We start from the raw sequence: 20855 nt of genomic DNA, 5'->3' as shown, positions 1-20855 counted from the left end.
TACTTCCTTTTATCCGTCTTAACCTGTCTGCTCAGCAATTTCATCGAATGCCCACGAGTTCTTGTATTGTGAGAAAGGGAGAAAAGTACTTCTTTCTCTACTTTCTCCATTCCATGCATTATCTTGTAAACCTCTATCATGTCACCCCGCAGTCGACGTTTCTCCAAGCTAAAGAGTCCCAAGCGTTTCAACCTTTCTTCATAGGGAAAGTGCTCCAGCCCTTTAATCATTCTAGTTGCCCTTCTCTGCACCTTCTCTAAAGCTATAATATCCTTTTTGAGGTGCGGCGACCAGAACTGCACACAGTACTCCAAATGAGACCGCACCATCGATTTATACAGGGGCATTATGATACTGGCTGATTTGTTTTCAATTCCCTTCCTAATAATTCCCAGCATGGCATTGGCCTTTTTTATTGCAAACGCACACTGTCTTGACACTTTCAGTGAGTTATCTATCATGACCCCAAGATCTCTCTCTTGATCAGTCTCTGCCAGTTCACACCCCATCAACTTGTATTTGTAGCTGGGATTCTTAGCCCCAATGTGCATTACTTTGCACTTGGCCACATTGAACCGCATCTGCCACGTTGACGCCCACTCACCCAGCCTCAACAGATCCCTTTGGAGTTCCTCACAATCCTCTCTGGTTCTCACCACCCTGAACAATTTAGTGTCATCCGCAAACTTGGCCACTTCACTGCTCACTCCGAACTCTAAATCATTTATGAACAAGTTAAAAAGCAATAGAATTATTCACCAATAGAATAATTCACCAATAGAATTATTATTTAAACAGATAATTACCAAGATGACACAAACCAAGATCACTAGCTAGAACACTTACTTCTTTGGTACTCTCTTTATGTACATAGATCCATTTTTCACGATAAAAGCCTAAAAAATAAGAGGTTAGTTTTTAACTTTTTTTGGCTGCACAATGGCCTTATTTATGGAGGAAAAATAGAAAAGTTCTAAAAAAAAATCCAGAAGTATATCACCATATACCAACAGCAATTTTAACAAGTCAAGAAAACATACCCTCTCTTTTTGGTCCAAAGTACTGTGAAAGCTTTATATAATACAGAAGAGGTGCGACTGATGAGAATCAAAATACAACAAGGAAGGAAAGGGGTGTTTTGCACTGCCTTTTAAAAAGGCAAACTGTTAGCCTCATCACACATTTGAAACCAGGCTTCCACATGTTTCCCCATCTGGACAGGAACCACATATAGAAACAAATGCTGGAAATAGATCCCATCTCCCTTCCCATCCTGGGCCAATGTGCAAAAAAAAAAAAACCCTTTTAAAGAGAGCTAAAATTCTGTCACTTAGCCATATGGGAGGGGAAGCAGAGATGGGATTCAGTTCTGTCTCTATTTTCTGTCTCTACTATTGAAAAGCTGGTACCAGGATTTTAACCACATAAGGGTTCCACACATGCATTTTTGAACATTTATACCTTATATATTGATTTTAAAGCCAGCATTGTTTTTTTTTTAAATCTGTTCAATCTGTTATAATGCATTTAAATATTTACAGATTTTAAAAACAGATTTTGCTATCTATTAGCTCTAAGAAATTTTTTAAAAATGGTGTCTATCAGCTTGAAAAGTAGGAAATAGTTTACTGAGGGCCAGTGAGTACAATTTTACAAAGGCCTCTGCTTTAATCAGCATGTGCAACAAAAACGGCAGAGTTTATTCTTTGTGGTGCTCACCTATGATGCTACGTAATTTAAAAGAACTACAAAAGAGAAAGTTATTACCTTGCTGTAGGTACGGAAATGCTGTAGACATATCAAAGATTTCAGGTTTTCACGGCTGGTAACATCATTAGGGTTGTACAAACCCTAATGCTGTAGACGTAGTTTATCTTGATTTCAGTAAGGCTTTTTATAAAGTTCCACATACTATCCTTGTTGGCAAGTTGGTAAAATGTGGTTTGGATCCTGTTACCATTAGGTGGATCTGTGGAACTGGTTGACAGATCGCACCCAAAGAGTGTTTGTGAATGGTTCCTCATCCTCTTGGAGAGGAGTGACAAGTGAAGTGCCTGAAGGATCTGTCCAGGGACCTGCTTTTGGTTCAACATCTTTATAAATGATTTGGATGAAGGAATAGCTTATTAAATTTGCAGGTGATACTAAGTTGGAAGGGGTTGCAAATACAGTAGACGACAGTAAGAGGATACAGGATGATCTTGACAGGCTGGAAAACTGGGCTAAAACCAATAAAATGAATTTTAACAGGAATAAACGTTAAGTTCTGCATTTAGGTAGGAAAAATCCAATGCATGGTTATAGGATGGGAAAGACTTGTCTTAGCATGAGCGAAAAGGAGTCTTAGTGGGTCTTAGTGGGCCATATGCTGAACATGAGTGAACAGTGTGATGTGGTGGCTAAAAAAGGCAAATGCAATTTTTGGCTGTATCAACAGAAGTATAGTGCCCAAATCATGTGAAGTGATGGTATCACTTTACTCTGCTCTGGTATGACCTGCTGGAGTATTGTGTTGAGTTTTGGGCACCACATTTTAAGAAGGATAGAGAAGCTGGAACAGGTCTGGAGGAGGGCGACGAAAATGGTGAGGGGTCTTGAGACCAAGTCCTATGAAGACAGGTTGAAGGAGCTGGGCATGTTTAGCCTAGAGAGGAGGCGGCTGAGAGGTGATATGATCACAGTCTTCAAGTACATGAAAGGCTGTCATATGGAGGATGGTGTGGAATTGTTTTCTGTGGCCCCAGAGGGCAGGACCAGAACCAATGGACTGAAATTAAATCAAAAGAGTTTCTGGATCAACATTAGGAAGAATAACCTGACCGTTAAGAGTGGTTCCTTAGTGGAACAGGCTTCCTCAGGAGGTGGTAGGCTCTCCTTCCTTGGAGATTTTTAAACAGATGCTAGATGGCTATCTGACAGCAATGAAGATCCTGTGAATTTAGGGGGAGGTATTTGTGAGTTTCCTGCATTGTGCAGGGGATCGGACTAGATGACTCTGGAGGTCCCTTCCAACTCTATGATTCTGTGATTCTGCACCAGAATTCCACAATGCTATCCTACACAGAGTTTCACCCCTCTGATCTATTGGTTTCATTCGCCCCTCTATAGCAGGAGAGTCCCAGGTAATTGTGGCCCTTGCCTGCCAATGTTCATCTGCTCCGTGGGTGGAAACCAGGGTCAAAGTGGGGGGAAGGGGAATCGTCTCAAGGAGAAAATTTAAAAATAAAACTAACACTTTCTCTACTTACAGGAAATTCTGACCCTAGAGTTTCTGTTGATTTCTAGAACTATACTTTGTCATTTATGGGTAGCTCTAGAGTTCACTAGGAACTCTATGGTCAGAACTTCCTGTAAGTAGAGAAAGCCTTAGTTTCAATTTATCTTCTGGAATGCTGCCCCACCTTGTCAACACAACCTTACTGTAGGAAATCAACCAGGTTCCCTACTCCCTGCTGCCCCCCCCCCAAAAAAAAGCATTCACGAGAGATGAACCAAAAAGGGGCCTGAAATATATGCTCCAGTCTCACCCCTCCATCTCCACATGGCTAGAAAATTAACAATATCTCCAGACAAAAGACAGGTACAGCTAATTATTTAAACTACACTGTGGTCAGCAGGATACAATTCTAGCTAGTTCTCAGGTTACAGAACTGAGAAATTTCCAGGGGAAAAACAACAGCAGTGTAACATGCATTAATCTTCTTTGTAAACCTATCTAAACCATGGATCAAGAAACCAATTTCACAAAAGGTAGCAAGGCGGGCAAAGAAAATGCAAAGCCCAACACTGTAACATACAGGTAAATGTCAAGCACTGCACATAAGGTAACATACACCAGACTAAATTCTGTCCTATTACCTAGAGATTAAAAAACCATGATGCAGAATCCTTGCTTTGGAAGTTCCATCTCTCAAGGATTTGTTGTTGCTGGTTCTTTAATGGTTTCTTCCAATATGTTTTGTCCCAGTCTAAGAACTTTTGCAGAGTCTGATAAGTTGGCTCTAAACCTAATTTAGAACCCCTCACCTAAACCACAACTCAATCAAATTAAGCAGCCAGAGGTTGTTCATTCTTTTAGAAAAACTCACTATCTAAACAGAAAAATTCTGTACAACTAAATCATCTGTAAACTACAGGCTGGCCCAATAATCCTCTCAACGATTCTGGGTCTGTTTCTGCAGGACTAGCATGGCTATTGATGTACTGATTTACATACTGACCGAAAACAGCCGGACAAAAGATGCCCAGGAGAATATTCTCCAAACTCATTATGTGAGTGCAGAGAATTATGGCAGAAATGAACCTATCTCAAGAAATCAAGCTTCCAAATTTATATCTATGTGCCTGGGGCATCTGTACAGAAATTTTACTTATTTCTAATGAAGTATTTCTCCAGCAACTGAAACCAAGTATGGACTTTAATAGAATGAGATACTGATATAAAAATAACCTTACACATGAATACAAGGATAACAAGAGATTTTCAAAAATCAATCATTCTGAAGCAAGAGACAATTCCTTCTTTTGAAAAAACCTGCTTTTACCATTCCTGCCTGAACTGCTTCTGTGTAAAACCTCAGCATGCAAGTCATCATCCATTTACAGTTTCATAAAAGATGTCCAACCCACTCTTGCGCTTCTTATATACTACAGCATTTTAGGAGAACAGGCAGAATGAATCAAATAAAAATAAACCTGCACTACATCTCCAGTTTACCTCTCATGTTAATCCTGGGACTCCCCAACCCCCCAGGAGCAGGATTTAGGGAGGAACAACAAAATCTCTATTGAAATGTCTTTTGTTAGTGGAGATTTACCCATATTTTAAAACTGTCCAATTGGAAACGTTTCTAAAATTAAAAAAACAATTCAGTCTTACACTGAGATTTTGCATTATTCCTAAAATGGTCCTTTTTCCTTTTCTTGCTTGCAAATTCACAGTCTTCGGCACTGTATATCTCTCCGTTGTCATTCAAGATGCTGAAAGAAAAAGTCATAAAAAGTCATATCAATGCAGAGGATGCATTTGATATATTGATGGACTGACACATATTTATTCCATCATATAGAAATATAACGCAACCTTGTGAAGCAGCATAAAAGTGGTCATATTGCTTGCCAGCGTTGCCCATTTTTCCTATGTGGTTCTGCCCTGAAACAACTAAGCTTCATACCTCAGCCTTACATAGAGCTGCCATATTTATTTATTTACTTCACTGAAACCCACCTTTCACTCCAGTGGGGACTTACACTGTTCTCCTCTCCTCCATTTCATCCTAACAACTCCTGTGAGGAAAGTTATGCTGAGTATGTGTGATTAGCCCAAGGTTATCCAGTGAAGTAGCAAGAAAAGGAGGGCCACACCAACGAAAAAATAAGAGACAGTGGTGAAGGAGGAAAATCAATTTTAATTCAGTCCCCTATACATTGCCCATATGCTACTTTGGGGGATCTGAAATCAATACAAGAATAAAAAACTTAAATGCATTAATTCAAAATTTACTTTTTAAAGACAATACTTGGTAATATTAACTCTGAGTTTCTCCACACAAACATTTAAGAAACAGATTACAAATAACAAGATTAATCCATAACTTAACAAGTATTTTCACAGATTCCTTGTCCTCAGCAGGCAATACTGTAAGCCAACCACAGATTTGCAGAACCTGAATATATTTTATGGTATACCGTATGCTGAAGATTATCAAGTATTCCAAATAATATTTTTAAAGTATTTAATATATAACAAGGTCAAGAGTGTGCACAGAAACATCAGACAGGATCTTTAAAAAAAAAAAGGACAATGTTTGAAACGAGACTGTGTAAAAAGTAAATGATGGCCAACCAATTACCAGATTTGAAATGCAAATCAGTAATAAAAGAAATGGAGCTCCAAGTATGCGTGCCCCCCACAAGCCTGCAATTAGGGATCCAAGCACCTTCTAAATTGCCAGAGAGAGAGGGGAGATTAATGGACACTGCCCTTTTATATTTTACAATAACTGTTTTCTGAAACAGTCTGGAAATTCACGAGGCAGAACAGGATGTTGTTTCATAAATGTAACAAGTGGCTTCTAACAAGGTGACAAAAATACTAATTGCAGATGCAGGCCTACAACTAAGGCAAGCTCAGAAGCAGCAGCTCATGAAGACAGGGAAGCGAAACATTCTTCTGGCTTTCCATGCCTGTCAATCAAAGCTGTGACTTCCCTCATTTTCCAGAACAAAAGGAAGGCAGAATGGCAACTCTAGCAATGTGGCTTTGCACTCTGAAGTTCTGAGGCTCAGACTAGTCCCTGGAATCTCCCATTAAAGAAGCTAACTGGCAGTTTAGGAAAAGTTTCTTGCCTAAAATCTTGGCACACTAGTGCCAGAACAGTCAGTTCCAGAACAGAGGAACTGGTGGTGTATAAGACAACTTCGCAACATACATTTTACTACAAGCTGCCAGAAGACATACTAAGTAGGGGCTACTTACAAGCTTGACATATTTTTTTAAAAAAATATTAATATTCCCAAGCATGGCTTATTTATAAGTCTTGCCTTGCTCCCAGCCTGGACAGTTTCTGCCAGCAGAGAAAGATCTTTCATAGTTTGTAAAGTTCTCCCTTAAGCAGATGACAGGTAATGATAAGCTTTTAAGCAGCATGTTTTTTGTACTGCTGACATTACTGCTGGTCTAGCAGTTTCTGTATTACTGTTTTAGTATTTTCATTGTTATATCATGGAGGGCATGAACATTTCAAAACTAGCACATGATACAAACAGGCATAAGCAAAACTTCAGGACTGTCTCACAAATCAAGTCACCAAGGTCTAAGGTGTCTTCTATCATCCAGTCTTGTTAAACACAAAGAACACTTGTGGGGGGGGGAGGAATGTAAAAATATTTCATACTCCATAGTCATGTATTCAATAACTGAGCATACTATACTTCCTGTGATCATCACTTTAAAAACATTAAATCACCTCAAAATTTGTTGGGAATTTTTTTTACAAGTTACCAAAAATTGGCTGTCAAAGGTTTCATGGGTCTACACAAAAGAGTATGTTCACTGGACTGTGCAGACTCATTTGAAAGCAGTTATGAACCACTAATATTGTTTATATATGGATGCTGGTATTTTTGTATACCTTTTTTCATTACTCAATATCCCTCTGTCACACATTCTTTTAAAAGTTTTGTTTTAAAAATCAGTTTGAAACAAAAATTACCATAAGATTTGTTAGAGATGCTAAATTAAACTTTTGCATCTTGAACAACAAAAAACCTAGAGGAAACAAAAGAAATAAAAAAGACAAAATATCTACTTTTCCAAAATACTGATAACTTGATATAGACTAACTGCTTTGCAAAGAAAAGGCAGCAAACAGAGATAAGCCAAATTGCTGAAGTTCTATAGCACAAAGCATAGAACAATAAGAAAGTCAAATTACTTTATCTTCCCATCGTCGTTTTCTGACAGGAAAATTGTACACAGGCATTTTCCCTACTCACCAGCATTCACTTTTAATAAAACAGCTGAGTTTGTCAAATGAAAGTATTTATCACTGTCAGTTCAAGTTTTAAAAGCACCCAAAATATAGCCCAGATGTTGTAAATCACTAGGACAAGAAGAATAAGAATAAGAAGCATATGGTGAGGAAGAAACCCACACACACTTGTATGGACAAAACCTCAAATATTAAAAAGGGGCAAGAAATCAGGCATTTAACACTACTTTATCTCAATGTGTGTGTTTGTTTTTCTTAAAGCTACAGTGGTCTAAAATGGTACCCAAAGGTTTGAGGACTTCAATAGTTCTACACACAAAGCTGTATTCAGTTGGGAAGCGACTGGCTGGACAGAACCCTAAACCAAAGACATAAGGAATAAAATGCTTTAATACCCATAATCTGCAAAGCCCATACAGTCAGTGAAATCAAATACTGGAACAAGTTCCAAAGACATCACTGAAAGCCAGAGTTCTGATCTAGATAGAATTCACTCCAGATGGAGTGCCTGCAGCTCAAGTTCTGAAATTTCTTAACTTGAGCTGACCATGGAAGAATCCTTTTGCTCCAAATTAAGAACCTGGCTGTCTTCCATGGGAATAACAGCAGAAAGAAACAGCTAGAAGCAAGACTGAATTCCATGTAATTGTTATGATTCATCAGGTTGCCAGCTCTGGGCTGGAAATTTCTTGGACTTTTGCAAGGTGAAGGTGGAGAGGGGCACAGTTTGGGAAAGGGAAGGCTGGCAATCTTAGGTGCCGGAAGAAATTGTATTTTTTTGTTCTAAATCTGGTTTTCAGAGTAGCCTTTCAAGTACTTAAGCCACAACATAGTGACATCTTTTATAATTAGACTTGCCATTCTCCAGGTAAGACCTGGAGATATCTGAAATTACAACTAATCTCAGGGCAATCGACATCCGTTCCCCTGGAGAAAATGGCTGCTTTGAAGGGTAGACTTTCTGACACTATACCCTGCTGAGGTCCTGCCTCAAATCCCACCCTACTCAAGCTCCACCCCCCCCCAAATTTCCAGAAATTTCCCAAGCTGTAGTTGGCAACCCAACCAACACCCAAATACTATGTACAGCTGGTATCTTCTGTGGGGGGCAGGGTTTCTCCTGCTAGAGTTCTTGTTCCACTCCTAAGAGGAGAAGAGCTGCCATGACATGGGCCTCATCCTAAAGCCCATAGAAAGGACCCTACAGCTCCTAAACAGTACACTGGAACTTTGGCACTGGCAAAGAATTATAGCCATGGGATTTTCACAGGCTTTTTAAGGCAAATGGACCATGACAGTGATCGAAACACAGGAAGTTGAAATGGAAGCAAACCATATGGCTATTCAAAATTTAGTTCTAGGTCTTTAGCTTCTTGCTAAATTACAACTAATCTCAAGAGCAGCATACCTAACAGTAAAAAGGATATGGAGGCAATCAAAATGCATGACCCCACAGATTCAGAAAAGACAGATTGTGCCTGAGTAACTTTTAAGTTGATTTACAACATCTCTACCTCAGTTCTCCTTTAGACCAACTTTCAGTCCTACATTGATAGCCACTGTGCTGTGGGATGAGGAACACCACATGGATCTGTGATTGGAGAGATCCTGTATCAAAGCTCTACTCTGGCACGCTTGGTCTAGCCTCCATCCCACCGGAAGCTACCAGACAGGATTGATGTGGTCAAATGAGAATGCAGCACCTACTGCCACCCTGAGCTCTTGAGCATGGTTATTAGCTTGCTGTTACTTGACCCAAGACATGTAAAGTTCCACAAGTCTCATTAGCAAGTAAGTGCACTTAGAACTGAAACCCCACTTCTGCAAAATCATTTTTGTGATCAAGACACTTGGAATGACTTTGAAAAGGAAAGAAGGAATCTGTAAATAACTAGTTTGTAGATTATACCAAGCTAAGAGAATTTTTAACATATATGTAACCCTGTGGTTTGGCCCACTATTGGAGTTTGGGGGAGAGGTATTTTGTCCCTTAGGGGGAGCTTGTAGAAGTGTCCTGAGGGGAAAGAATTGTGAGAGAGATTTGTGTTTTATTTATTTATTTTTTTGCCCATTGGCAATCCTTCCAATTAAGAAGTAGAGCCAATGGGCTGGAGGCACCACTACACTACTTTCTTCTTTTTTGTAACACACACCCATTAACAAACCCAGGTCCCATTAATTCTGCCCTCAACTGAGGTTGGTGGGAGAAACTGGGGTTACATATAGAAATACAGTAAGTTAAAGAGAAGGAAGCAGATGACAATAGGAAATGGGACAATATCAAATAGTATAATGTAGAAATGCATCAAATTTTTTTGCTATTATTGGAGACTAGCTAGAAGTGACCAAAAAAGAACATTTTTTTGTTGATGACTGCCTCACAGGCAAACAATACGATCTAGCTGAAAAGAATGCAAATAGCTCTCAGGTGCATTATATAAATACAAATGTTAAGGGAATATTAATGGTCTAATACAAGCTACTTATTTATGGTATATTGTCAAGTTTTTAGTATACATCTTATCTAAGTTTATTCTTCTTGTAGGTTCTCTAGTCCTATAAATTCATCTTATTACAAGAACTGAAAGGACTTGATTATCAAAACAAAAAGCACACCCTGAAGACCTAATTAACACAAAATAGAAAGAAGATTTAATTTAGTAGAACAGAAACTGAGGAAGGGTTGCCTTTGTCTGAAAAATTAAACCTCCCATCAACCTTGTTTGTTCAAAGTACAAGACCACTGCTTTTTTTGTAGCAGGAACTCTTATGCATATTAGGCCACACTCCCCTGATGTAGCCAATCCTCCCAGAGCTTACAGTAGGCCCTGTAAGAAGAGCCCTGTAAGCTCTTGGAGGATTGGCTCCAACAGGGGTGTGTGGCCTAATATACAAAGGTGTTCCTGCTACAAAAAAAGCCCTGCAAGAGACTAAAAAAAAGAAAGGTTACATATCTTACATACTAGGGGCCAGAGGAAGATGGTAGGCTCCCTAGTGTAGCTTTAGGACTAGTGATGGTGTTAACTGGTCTCTCCAGCCATAGGCAGAGAATACTGTGAATGTTTCTACTGTGCTTCAGTGGATGTTGTGAAGCTGCTTCTCCCTTCCCTTTTTTTGGTGTGAACAACTGTTTCCTGATGGAATGACATTCCTGTACTTTTCTAAATTGTGTCTAATTTACCTTTCAAACAAACTATCTAACATTCCTATTTAAAATGTACAGTTTGCTAGAGACACAAAATTATGTAGGAAGTCATGAGACATAAAAGATGTATATAAAGCAAAACAAGACATAACAACAATTTCCTGTTCATTAGAAATACAAAGCAAGCCTTTATATCTCAGTATCTTATTGCATTTCAAATTTCAGTGACAATACTCCTAACATGGCTTAATAGGAGGCAAAGTTCACAGCAACTACGGCCTGCCAAGGAATCAAAGGTCGCTGGGAGTGTAGACACCTTGTAATTGTAATGTTCCAAGACCCATCTCTAGTTCAAGCACCTCAGATGCGAAATACTCCAATACTGTTATATTCTGACAGTATAAGGGCACTTCATCTGTTCATGTGAGGCTGTGAAGGACTTAGGCCAGAGGGTCCAAAGAACATCTTGGAAATATACTGCAGAAAGCCTAAACAGAAAAGATCCATGCAGCACCTCTAAGCCACCCCAACAAATCATCCGGCAATCTAGGGATGCGGGTGGAGCTTTAGTTAAAACTGCCAGCCACCCTGTAGGGCAACAGCGCACCATATAGTATGGCCAAAACTGACAAGAAAGACCTGGCAGAAAAAGCTAGCATTGCCCAGTCCAACTAATCATAATGCCTTTCTGTACAGCTCGATGTAAACAAGTCATAATACCTGAGCAAGAAGGAAAGCAACATCTAGGCAGTCATTGTCTAGCTCCAACTGCAGCAACTGGAAGAAAGCCTAGGAATTGGTACTACTCACTCTGCCTACTATTCTCCCTCTCTTCCTTTGAAACATTCCTTTTACCTTTCTTGAACCACCTCCTCCCCCAACCATTTTGATCTACCTTAGCCACCCATCTACCTAAGCAGGAACTCAGTTCCTGTAGGATTCTACAAGCACGTATGACACTTCCAAGACTAAGCAGTATACTGAAGGCTCAGCTACCATTCTAGGATCCTTCACGGACAACCTAGGGGCCAAACAGAAGCCATGACTGAAACATATTTTATTGCTGAGAAAACACCAACAACAACAGAACTGTGTGGAACTTTTATCCCTGTACTTTTTGTGCTTGCAAGAAGCACTTATAAGCCCAGATTTATGAGATGGAAAGAATGTCTGAATTTATCTGTGTGAATATTCAGATGTCATCTCTGCCACTTCAGCTTCTAATTATAGGCTGAAATTTTCTGCATCTTCCATGGCCATTTGGTGGAGATCATGTATTGAGTCCTGCCAACCTGCAATTTCAAGCTTTTAACAGCATTAACCTAGATTTTAACAACACGGGTATAAAAGCTCACCTTATATTTAAAACAGTCCCCATGGCAACACTCTATCAGATAATTAGGCTGCTACCTTAATCCTAAATGCCACGCTATTGGTTGTCTAATATACAAGCAGCTTTCAGCTGCATTCACAAAACAGGCGTCCTTTTCCCTACCAAATAAGCACTTTCATCATTGCACTAATATTTAAAAATCACTTGTATAAACTAGTCAGATATTATTCTACAATCCTAAGAGCATGTTATTAAGTAATTCAGCCACAACATGCCACTAATTTAACCAAGTCAAACTGAGTATTCTACATTTGTACCTATTCAGAAAATTTTAAATAATGTACTGAAGCCTGAAAAATTTGTTATTCCAGAAAAAGTTATTGTGCCTATAACCCTGAAATTGAAGTCCACATTTTCCATTTCATATCTAAATCCACAGTCTTATGTATTCAATTTTCAGCTTCTTGGCACAAAGTAATGGCACCTTAGCAATTCACGACTACACTCTCCTCCTCAAACTAGAGTTTTTAAAGCTTAATTGTTTTCTGTGTCTGAGTGACAGCATTTCTGTAGTTCTTAGTGTCTATATAGTATGCATAGTATGTTGTCAGTACTGGAAATGGCTTTGGCATTGGCTCCAACTCCCTGATGAAGCTGCAACATCTACTTCAACTCACCATACAGTTTCAATAGATTCATTAAGCCCTGAATGAAATAGCTCAAAGGTACCTAAAAGATCTCTTCCTCCTATCTGGACCTTCCCATTCACTCAGATAATCCTTAGAGGTTCTACTCCAAGTATCCCTTAAGGTTAGACAGCCAAGTTATGATAGGCCTGTAGTGGCTCACTCACTACTTGTGGAATGATCTTGTGGAATGAACTTTGACATCTTTTAATTTTTATATGGCAAAAAAAATGTTTTGTGTGATTATACTTAAGAGGTGATGCTGTTCTGTGCTCCTGGAAATTGAGTATGTGCATCTGTTTTTAATTTTGTACAGACTGCTTTTTTAAATATATTCCCTGTTCAGTGGAAAGGTACAATATTAAACACTCTGAACAAAGCAAGTAAATACAAGCAAAGCACATAAATAGAAATAGTTTCAGCCACACATTACAAATTCAGCCCATGAAAAGGCCCGTCTGCCTTTTCTCCTCCTCCCCAAGGAAACTTACACAGTATGACTGATGTTATTAAGCTTATTGTTCTCATCCTCAAGTTCTGAACTGCAAGGCTCACATCTCTTCCAACCATCTTCTGTTTTAATCCACCTCCACCCTGGAGACCGCCAGTCCTGGCCCAAAAAAGGCATGACTTTCTGAAAGGCAACAAATGACCAACACAGTTGTACAAAACCATGACCAATATAGTTGTACAATTTAATTGTTAAGCAAGAAGGATGCTCTTCATAACACTGCCACATTGCAGCAAGGGACCGGGAGGAGGGATAATAGACTCACCATGGAAGAGGAAAGTTTTAGTGGCAATTAGCTTAGATGATGAAAGCATACATCTTTGGGATCATTATGTCTCTAAACAGTTCAAATGCAACAAAGAAGGAAGAAACGAGGAAAACCATACAGGAATGTCATTTGCACTTATTTGTGGCATCAGTTCTAGAGATAAAAAAGTAAGGCTAAGGCCAGTGGTACAACTAAAATATAGGTTTTTTCTAATTACACAGTTAAAATTCTCTGCACATTTCACCAAAATGCTTTTTCAAGGAAATCTGTAATATATAATATACAAACACATCACAAATGTTCTCATTAACAGCAGTGGTTATTTAATTGAAACTATACAAATAATGCGTTGAACAAATTGCAATTTGTACAGTATTGTCAACCAGGTACCAAACTATTAAGTATGACCGCTAGAACTTATTTTGACCTAGTGATTGCATGGAAAAAATTAGGAAGAGAAAAACTTGCTGTTCATAAGACAGACAAGATAAACTGTCCAACACCCAACAGGTTTTGGCTCAATTTTAAAAGAATCTTTCTTTTGCCTAGATGAATGTTACACACCTGTTAGTCTTGCAGTGTTTCTTCAACAGGAGTATGAGATCAGTAGCAACTGCCAAAGAAAGGACCTTAGTATATACCAGAGTTTAGCTGATGCAATAGCTGTCTGTTTTACATAAACAGAGTAACTCTAGAGCCAACTTTAACTGTTTAGGTGTCAGAATCTGGAAGGTGACAATTCAACTAGCTTTTTTTCAACAGCAGTGTCTCATTTGTACAATGTAAAGTTATAGTCAGAGGGACCATGAATAATCTGTTCAGCCAATCAGGCACTTGTTTTTTCCAATTTAATATTTCTTATGTATTCTGATATACACATTCTTAGGTTCCTTGTTTTTCTAGCATCAAGTTTATTACTGATAAATATCACCTGTGTAGAGATACATAATGTAAAAAAAATTAGTATATATTTTCTTTATCTAAAGGGTTGATGAAATAGTTCATATTGCATATTTTCAGCCTTCCATCCTTCCAAGGTTGGTAAAATGAGTACCCAGCTTGCTGGGGGGGAAGTGCAGATGACTGGGGAAGGCAATGGCAAACCACCCCATTAAAAAGTCTGCCATGAAAATGTTGTGATGCAACGTCACCCCAGAGTCGGAAATGACTAGTGCTTGCACAGGGGACTGACTACCTTTACCTTTTTTAACCACTATGACAGAATAAGCATTAGCCATCATGCTTAATAATTTTGCACCTAGTCGATATTAAGATGTACAAACTGTAATTTGATTTTATCCAAATGCTTTTTTTTTTTGCATAACTTCAACTAAATAACCACGGTTGTTTCTGAGAACACAGTAATGTATTTGCATATTACAGGTTCCCCTGAAAAATCCATTGGCAAAATGCTTTGGGAATTTTAACTGAATATAATAGTCCAAAGCTGTCCCAGGCTCATGAGATCTTGCAAGCTAAGCAGGGTTGGCCCTGATTAGTACTTAGATGAAAAACCAGCAAGGATGTCCAAGGTTGCTATGCAGAGGCAAGCAATTGCAAACTACCTCTGTTCATCTCTTGTCTTGAAAACCCTACACAGCTTGCTATATGCCCATGACTTGATAGCACTTTCCACCTCCACCTATATACACACACAAAATTTTGGGGGTATTTTGTATTTATGTGTGTGCGTGTGTGTGCACCTGGAAGTCAAGGCGACCTCTGGTGACTGACCCCTACTGGGGGCCTGGAGGATATTCAGGGGGGTGGCTGAATAAAGCCTGCCTCCCGATATTTCAAGGAGGTCTGTCATCCAAGTACTTGCCAGAGTTGATCCTGCTTAGCTTCTAAGATCAGGCTATCCAAGTCCGGGCACTAATAAAATATATTTTGACTTTACTTGCACCATTAACGTGGGCCTTATTTTTTACCTATTAGTGCCTGATGTAGCTATTTCATCTTTTCCCTGCATTGGCTCTAAAATAATATGGCATGGTTAACATGCTTGAATTTTTTAAAATGTCAAGTTAAAGCCAAACGTGTGGGGTTTTCAAGTCAAGAAACAGTCAGAGGCGGTTTGCCATCACCTGTCTCTATTTAACATCTCTGGTATTCCTTGGTCATTTTCCATCCAAACTCTGACCAGGGTCAACCCCACTTAGCTTCCAAGACCTGAAAACATAGAACTAACCTGGGCTATCCAGGGTGAACCAATATGATCAGTGCACACTCAAGATAAATTTTTTCGGGACTAGTTACTTTTTTGCATAATATCATAATTCGCCATTCAGAAAATACATTTTCTGCCTCTCCAGAGCCCTCCACATCTTAAAAAACAGTGTTTCACTAGCTGCTTATGGGTTAAACAGGAATTTACATTCAAGTATAGAGCACAAGAAAGGATCCATCTGAAAACAATTAGTCCTGCTATGTTGCTATACATCGCTATGTTCTATAGGTGGCAACCACTAGGATGCTATGTTCTATAGGTGTCAACCCTAGCTACACCCATCACTGTGACATTTTCCTTCTACCTCTTTGCCTTTAAATACAGCAAACTCTTCCTCCATTTCCTAATCTTGGCTTCCAATCAAGAGATTTTCTAAATTTATAGTAGCCAAACACTGCAATCCAGCTTCAGGGATGGCAACTGCAAGAACTTGGACTTAAGAACACAACAATAACAGCATCGTTGATAATTTTTTCAAGTAATGTCATATACACATATTTGCATGATTATACCATGTGACTCTACACGTTTTTCTCTTCTGCATCAAACAAACAAGAGCATAAAGCCACACATTCTATAGACCTGCCACAAACAGCTAGAATTATGCACAAATTAAATAAAATGCAGCTCATTGCCTCAGAGTATGAGGGGCTTCCAAATATATAAAAAAATTACTAGACTGTTTGGGAGTAATGCTATGGGGCCTCTTACATTTGACACAGTTTAGGTCCTCAGCATGTCTTAATCTGAACACAAACTATAGTATCAAGCAATAACAGCAGGGAAAGAAAACCTTCACACAAGCTATGAATAAAAAATAATTCTTTCCACATACAAGACAGGGTCACAGATGAAGATGATAACTTGATTAAGCTTTTGCTGTTTGAATAAAAAGAATGTTGCAAGAAATATGAATCAGTCTGAGTTTATTTCATTAAATCACTACATTGGAAGAATAACAAATACAAATGTGATCTATAAATAAGGATATTTTCCCCACATATCCCTTGATTAGTACAAATGTTACACAGTATTTGCAAATAATGCATGTAAAGTTCTCGAATGTAAATTGTAGACTTCTACACTTGGATATAAGTGCTGCTTTTGTTTTGTTAGAGCACACAAGGTCTACTTCTCTTTTCCACCAGGCACTACACAAAATTGCCTGTCTACACTCCTGTCACAGCAACATGCATCCTCACAGTGTCAATGGGTAACTCTTTGGGGTCAAGAAGACTGCTGTCTGTCTTTTTTCCATTTAGGGTTTACATCTTTGCATTACTAATTTATCCAGGACATCTACTTGCATTTGCAAAGGAATGACACCTGTGCCTGCAAATACTAATAGGCTGCTATGATTAGGAGAGTACTGTTCTAATCTTGGGGGGCTTTCTGCCACTGAAAGAGCACTTCCATGGATGCAATTTAAAAAAAAAATAGACATAATCCATTCCCATCCAATTTAAGATACATTCTTCCAAAAGGGAGAATACTTCAAGGGAAAGATATACTCTTAAAACTTGTGCTTAATAATTTTGCACCTAGTCAATATTAAGATGTACAAACTGTAATTTGATTTTATCCAAATGCTTTTTTTTTTTTGCATAACTTCAACTAAATAACCACTGTTATTTCTGAGAACACAGTAATGTATTTGCATATTACAGGTTCCCCTGAAAAATCCATTGGCAAAATGCTTTGGGAATTTTAACTGAATATAATAGTCCAAAGCTGTCCCAGGCTCATGAGATCTTGCAAGCTAAGCAGGGTTGGCCCTGATTAGTACTTAGATGAAAAACCAGCAAGGATGTCCAAGGTTGCTATGCAGAGGCAAGCAATTGCAAACTACCTCTGTTCATCTCTTGTCTTGAAAACCCTACACAGCTTGCTATTTGCCCATGACTTGACAGCACTTTCCACCTCCACCTATATCAGTGCTCCTCCCACCACCCCAAACAGGGCAGGAGCTTCCCTTTTCTGCCTTATTAAGACGGACCACATTACTTGTCCCTAAATGCTTGCAGCTGGCTTTTATATGAATGTTATTAAAGTGAACCCACTAGTACTTGGTCTGTTTCAATATGTTCTTCTGTCAAAGAAGGAAGGTCAGGAGCACCTTTGAGAGACTTTTATAAGATCCAGGCTGAGCTGGTCTTGCACCTCTGCTCTAAATATTTTGTTTAGGAGAGGTGAACCTCTTGTAAACGAAGACGACTGCAGATTTATACCCCGCCCTTCTCTCTGAATTAGAAACTCAGAGCTGTTTACAATCTCTTATATCTTCTCCCCCCCACAACAGGCGCCCTGTGAGGTGGGTGGGGCTGAGATGGCTCTCACAGCAGTTGCCCTTTCAAGGACAACCTGTGCGATAGCTATGGCTAACCCAAGGCCATTCCAGCAGCTGCAAGTGGAGGAGTGGGGAATCAAACATGGTTCTCCCATATAAGAGTCCACACACTTAACCACTACACCAAACCAGCTCGCCAAAGGACTTTTGACTCTCAGCCCAAGGCCTGCAGCACTAATTGGCCTGGTCCAGTGAATTCTGAACCTGCTCAAGAGTTGGAGCTGTACTACATACATTTATTTATTTCCTAAGTTACATTTTTTGTAAGCCATGCTGAGCCCCCAGTGGGGAGAAAAGCAGAATATAAATAAATTCTGATACTCAGTACCACAGTGTTTACATGGCACCATAGATTTTCCTAAGCAAAAGTTCCATGCCCTTCCCTCAAGGACATTCCAATGGACAGTGGAACAGAGCACAGAGGTGGGGGAGGGGCTCCCATCAGTGGCTCCGCAGGACCACAGTGCACAGATTTCCCAAGTACAGATCCACCCCACCTATGGGTGACGCACAAACTTTACGAACCACCCAGTGCAGAACCAGGAGCAGAGATACTGTGGCACAGAAGTATTTTTTAACCACCGATAGTTACCCTTGTTGACACAACGAGGGGAAGAGGCGTTTTAACATTATGGTATGCAACGCAGGCATGCTCTTTCCTAGCACTGGGAGACTCAGTCACACCATAAAGACAAGGAGATGGGGAAAGAGGGCTGTGCTGTAACTCGGGGTCTCTGACAACAACAACAAAAGCCCTGCTTTAAAGAAGCCTATTACGAGAGTTACTTTGCATGGAAAGTGAAAGGACAAAAAAAGGAGAATTCCCCACCATGCCCTCCCGCAATGTTTGCACCCCCTCCCCCGCTTGCCCCAGGGCTGCTCCTTCCTCCTCTGAAGACTTGTTTTTAATCTAAAGCCTCTACCCTTGAGCTCTCTCGTCCTTCTGTGCCCCCTTTCTTGTGGTTCTTTCTCCCCTCCCCCCATGCCTCCCCCTTTTGTTTTTTCCTTGCAAAGTCTCACCGATGTTTATTCTAGCCCAGCAGCTGCAGCGGTGGCGTTTCCAGTTTTGTTATTGACCAAAGCAACAAGGAGCTTCTCTTTGCCCACCCCTTTGCTTTTCACTGATTGGGCGGTCTGTGCCGCTCTTGTTGCCACCCCGTATTGAGGCTTGCGATTGGCTGCTGGGGGCACTGTGACGCTATAGCGCTCCCGCCTCACGTGACCACAGCACACCGGAGCACGTGTCAATGTTTTGTAAGAAGGACGGAGGGGCGGGGTCAGGGTTGATTGGGGGCGTGGTTTGCGAGTTTCCTGTATCGGCGGGTGGGGGTGGGCGGACTGTTTCGGAAGGAAGGTCGTGATGTGTGAGCCCGTGAACGGGCTGTCTGCTATAATAAAAAGGTTTTACTTGGAACCTCTTTACTTTTGCAGCAGTGGTTTGATTGGAAGGGCTCAGTCGGATTTGTAAATACTATTGTAAATTTTTACCTTTAAAAAATCGATCTCGTACTACTTGTCGTTTTTCACTGGATTTTTTGGAGGGTGAGATAAAAGCCCTGGAAGAATAAAAGAATGCTTGAAGCCAACGAAGAATAGAGTTGCTGCGCACAGGATTGCAGCCTTACTTCAGGTATTTGAGGAAGTATGTGTGCACGCGGAAGCATTTCCCTTGAATAAAACTTTGTTGGTCTGAAAAGGTGCCACAGGACTCAAACTTTGTTCTGAGTTCCGCTAGCATGTCTTCCGTAAAGCGCAGCAACAGAACAGGAAGGAGCTGGTTCATTCAGGATGAGTCTGAGGATGAGACGTGCCTCGCGTTGTGCGCAAGAAATGCAAAAAAAAGAAAAGGGGGGGGGGGAGAACAGATGTCAGCGTTCTGAGCTGGAAGGAAGTTCTGTATCCTTCAAGGGAGCGGATGTACTGATTCTTGCCAAAAGCTCCGGATCCCGGGAACCTGCTGCCCACCTGAATGAGGCTGTTTGTGGGGGAAGCCTGGTTCGAACCTACAAGGTGATGCCTTCCCCACAGAGGCTGGAAAAGGACGTGAAGAAAATCTCGGACCTCTCTGACCATGTAAAGGCGGATTGAGGGGAGACCGGATGGAACCCTTCGACCCCCTGCTCGGGTTTGCTCCCTGATTAGTTGGGGCGGGGATGAAGAGACCCGTTCTTGTAGGGGGGTTGTCAACCTCCAAGTGGTGCCTGGAGATCTCCCAGAATTACAAGGGATCTCCAGACAACATTTATATTTGTTATGTATCTATTCAGGGCTATTTTTGTAGAAAAAGCCCAGCGAACTCATTTGGATATTAGGACAACACCCCCCCCCTCACCATTGTTTCACACACGTCTTTTTTGTAGAAAAGCCCAACAGGAACTCATTTGCATATAAGGCCACGCCCCTAGACACCAAGTCAGCCGGAACTGTGTTCCTGTGCGTTCCTGCTTTTTTAAAAAAAAGAAAAGGGGGAAAGCTCTGTATCTATTTAAAACGTTTATTTCACTTCTGATGGAGAAAATACCTGCTTTGGAAGGTGAACTGGATGGCATTACTAAGTCCCTCTCCTCTGTAAACCTCATTCTCCACATTCTAGGACTTTTTCACAAAAGGTGTCTAGTTGTGTATCCCCACCCAATACAATGAGAACTTCTTTATGATCATTAGCGCTGCCCCCCCCCCATCCATCCCAACATGAACAATAGAGATGCAAAGCTCGGTGAATCCATTTTCATACTGGGGGTTGTTTTCCCCACCAAAGTGGGGTATCTGTAAAAGTTGCCTTGCAGGCTGCCACTCAACAGTGGTAAAATTTCTTATATGAATATACAGTAATAGGGAAAGC

The 20855-nt window shown here is 40.2% G+C and overlaps 1 protein-coding gene across 3 annotated transcripts in view; it reads right to left on the bottom strand.

Moving 5' to 3' along the window:
* FBXO25 (F-box protein 25) overlaps positions 1-19240 on the bottom strand; it is a 40516-nt gene extending 21276 nt beyond the window's left edge. The window contains exons 1-4 of one of the 3 annotated variants that reach the window (XM_060234767.1): positions 19034-19240; positions 13149-13291; positions 4880-4980; positions 847-896 (exon numbers count right to left, since the gene is read on the bottom strand). In XM_060234767.1, coding sequence (XP_060090750.1) covers positions 847-896; positions 4880-4980; positions 13149-13285 — 288 coding nt within the window. In that variant the 5' untranslated portion in view covers positions 13286-13291; positions 19034-19240. Of the gene's footprint in view, positions 1-846; positions 897-4879; positions 4981-13148; positions 13292-16501; positions 16523-19033 lie in introns of those variants that run through there. The other 2 variants (XM_060234748.1, XM_060234757.1) reach the window with 2 other exon arrangements.
* Between the last annotated feature and the right edge of the window lie 1615 nt (positions 19241-20855).

The sequence above is a fragment of the Heteronotia binoei genome, chromosome 1, assembly GCF_032191835.1.
Source record: "Heteronotia binoei isolate CCM8104 ecotype False Entrance Well chromosome 1, APGP_CSIRO_Hbin_v1, whole genome shotgun sequence".
Taxonomy (NCBI): Eukaryota; Metazoa; Chordata; class Lepidosauria; order Squamata; family Gekkonidae; genus Heteronotia; species Heteronotia binoei.
This window is presented reverse-complemented; position numbering and strand designations above follow the sequence as displayed.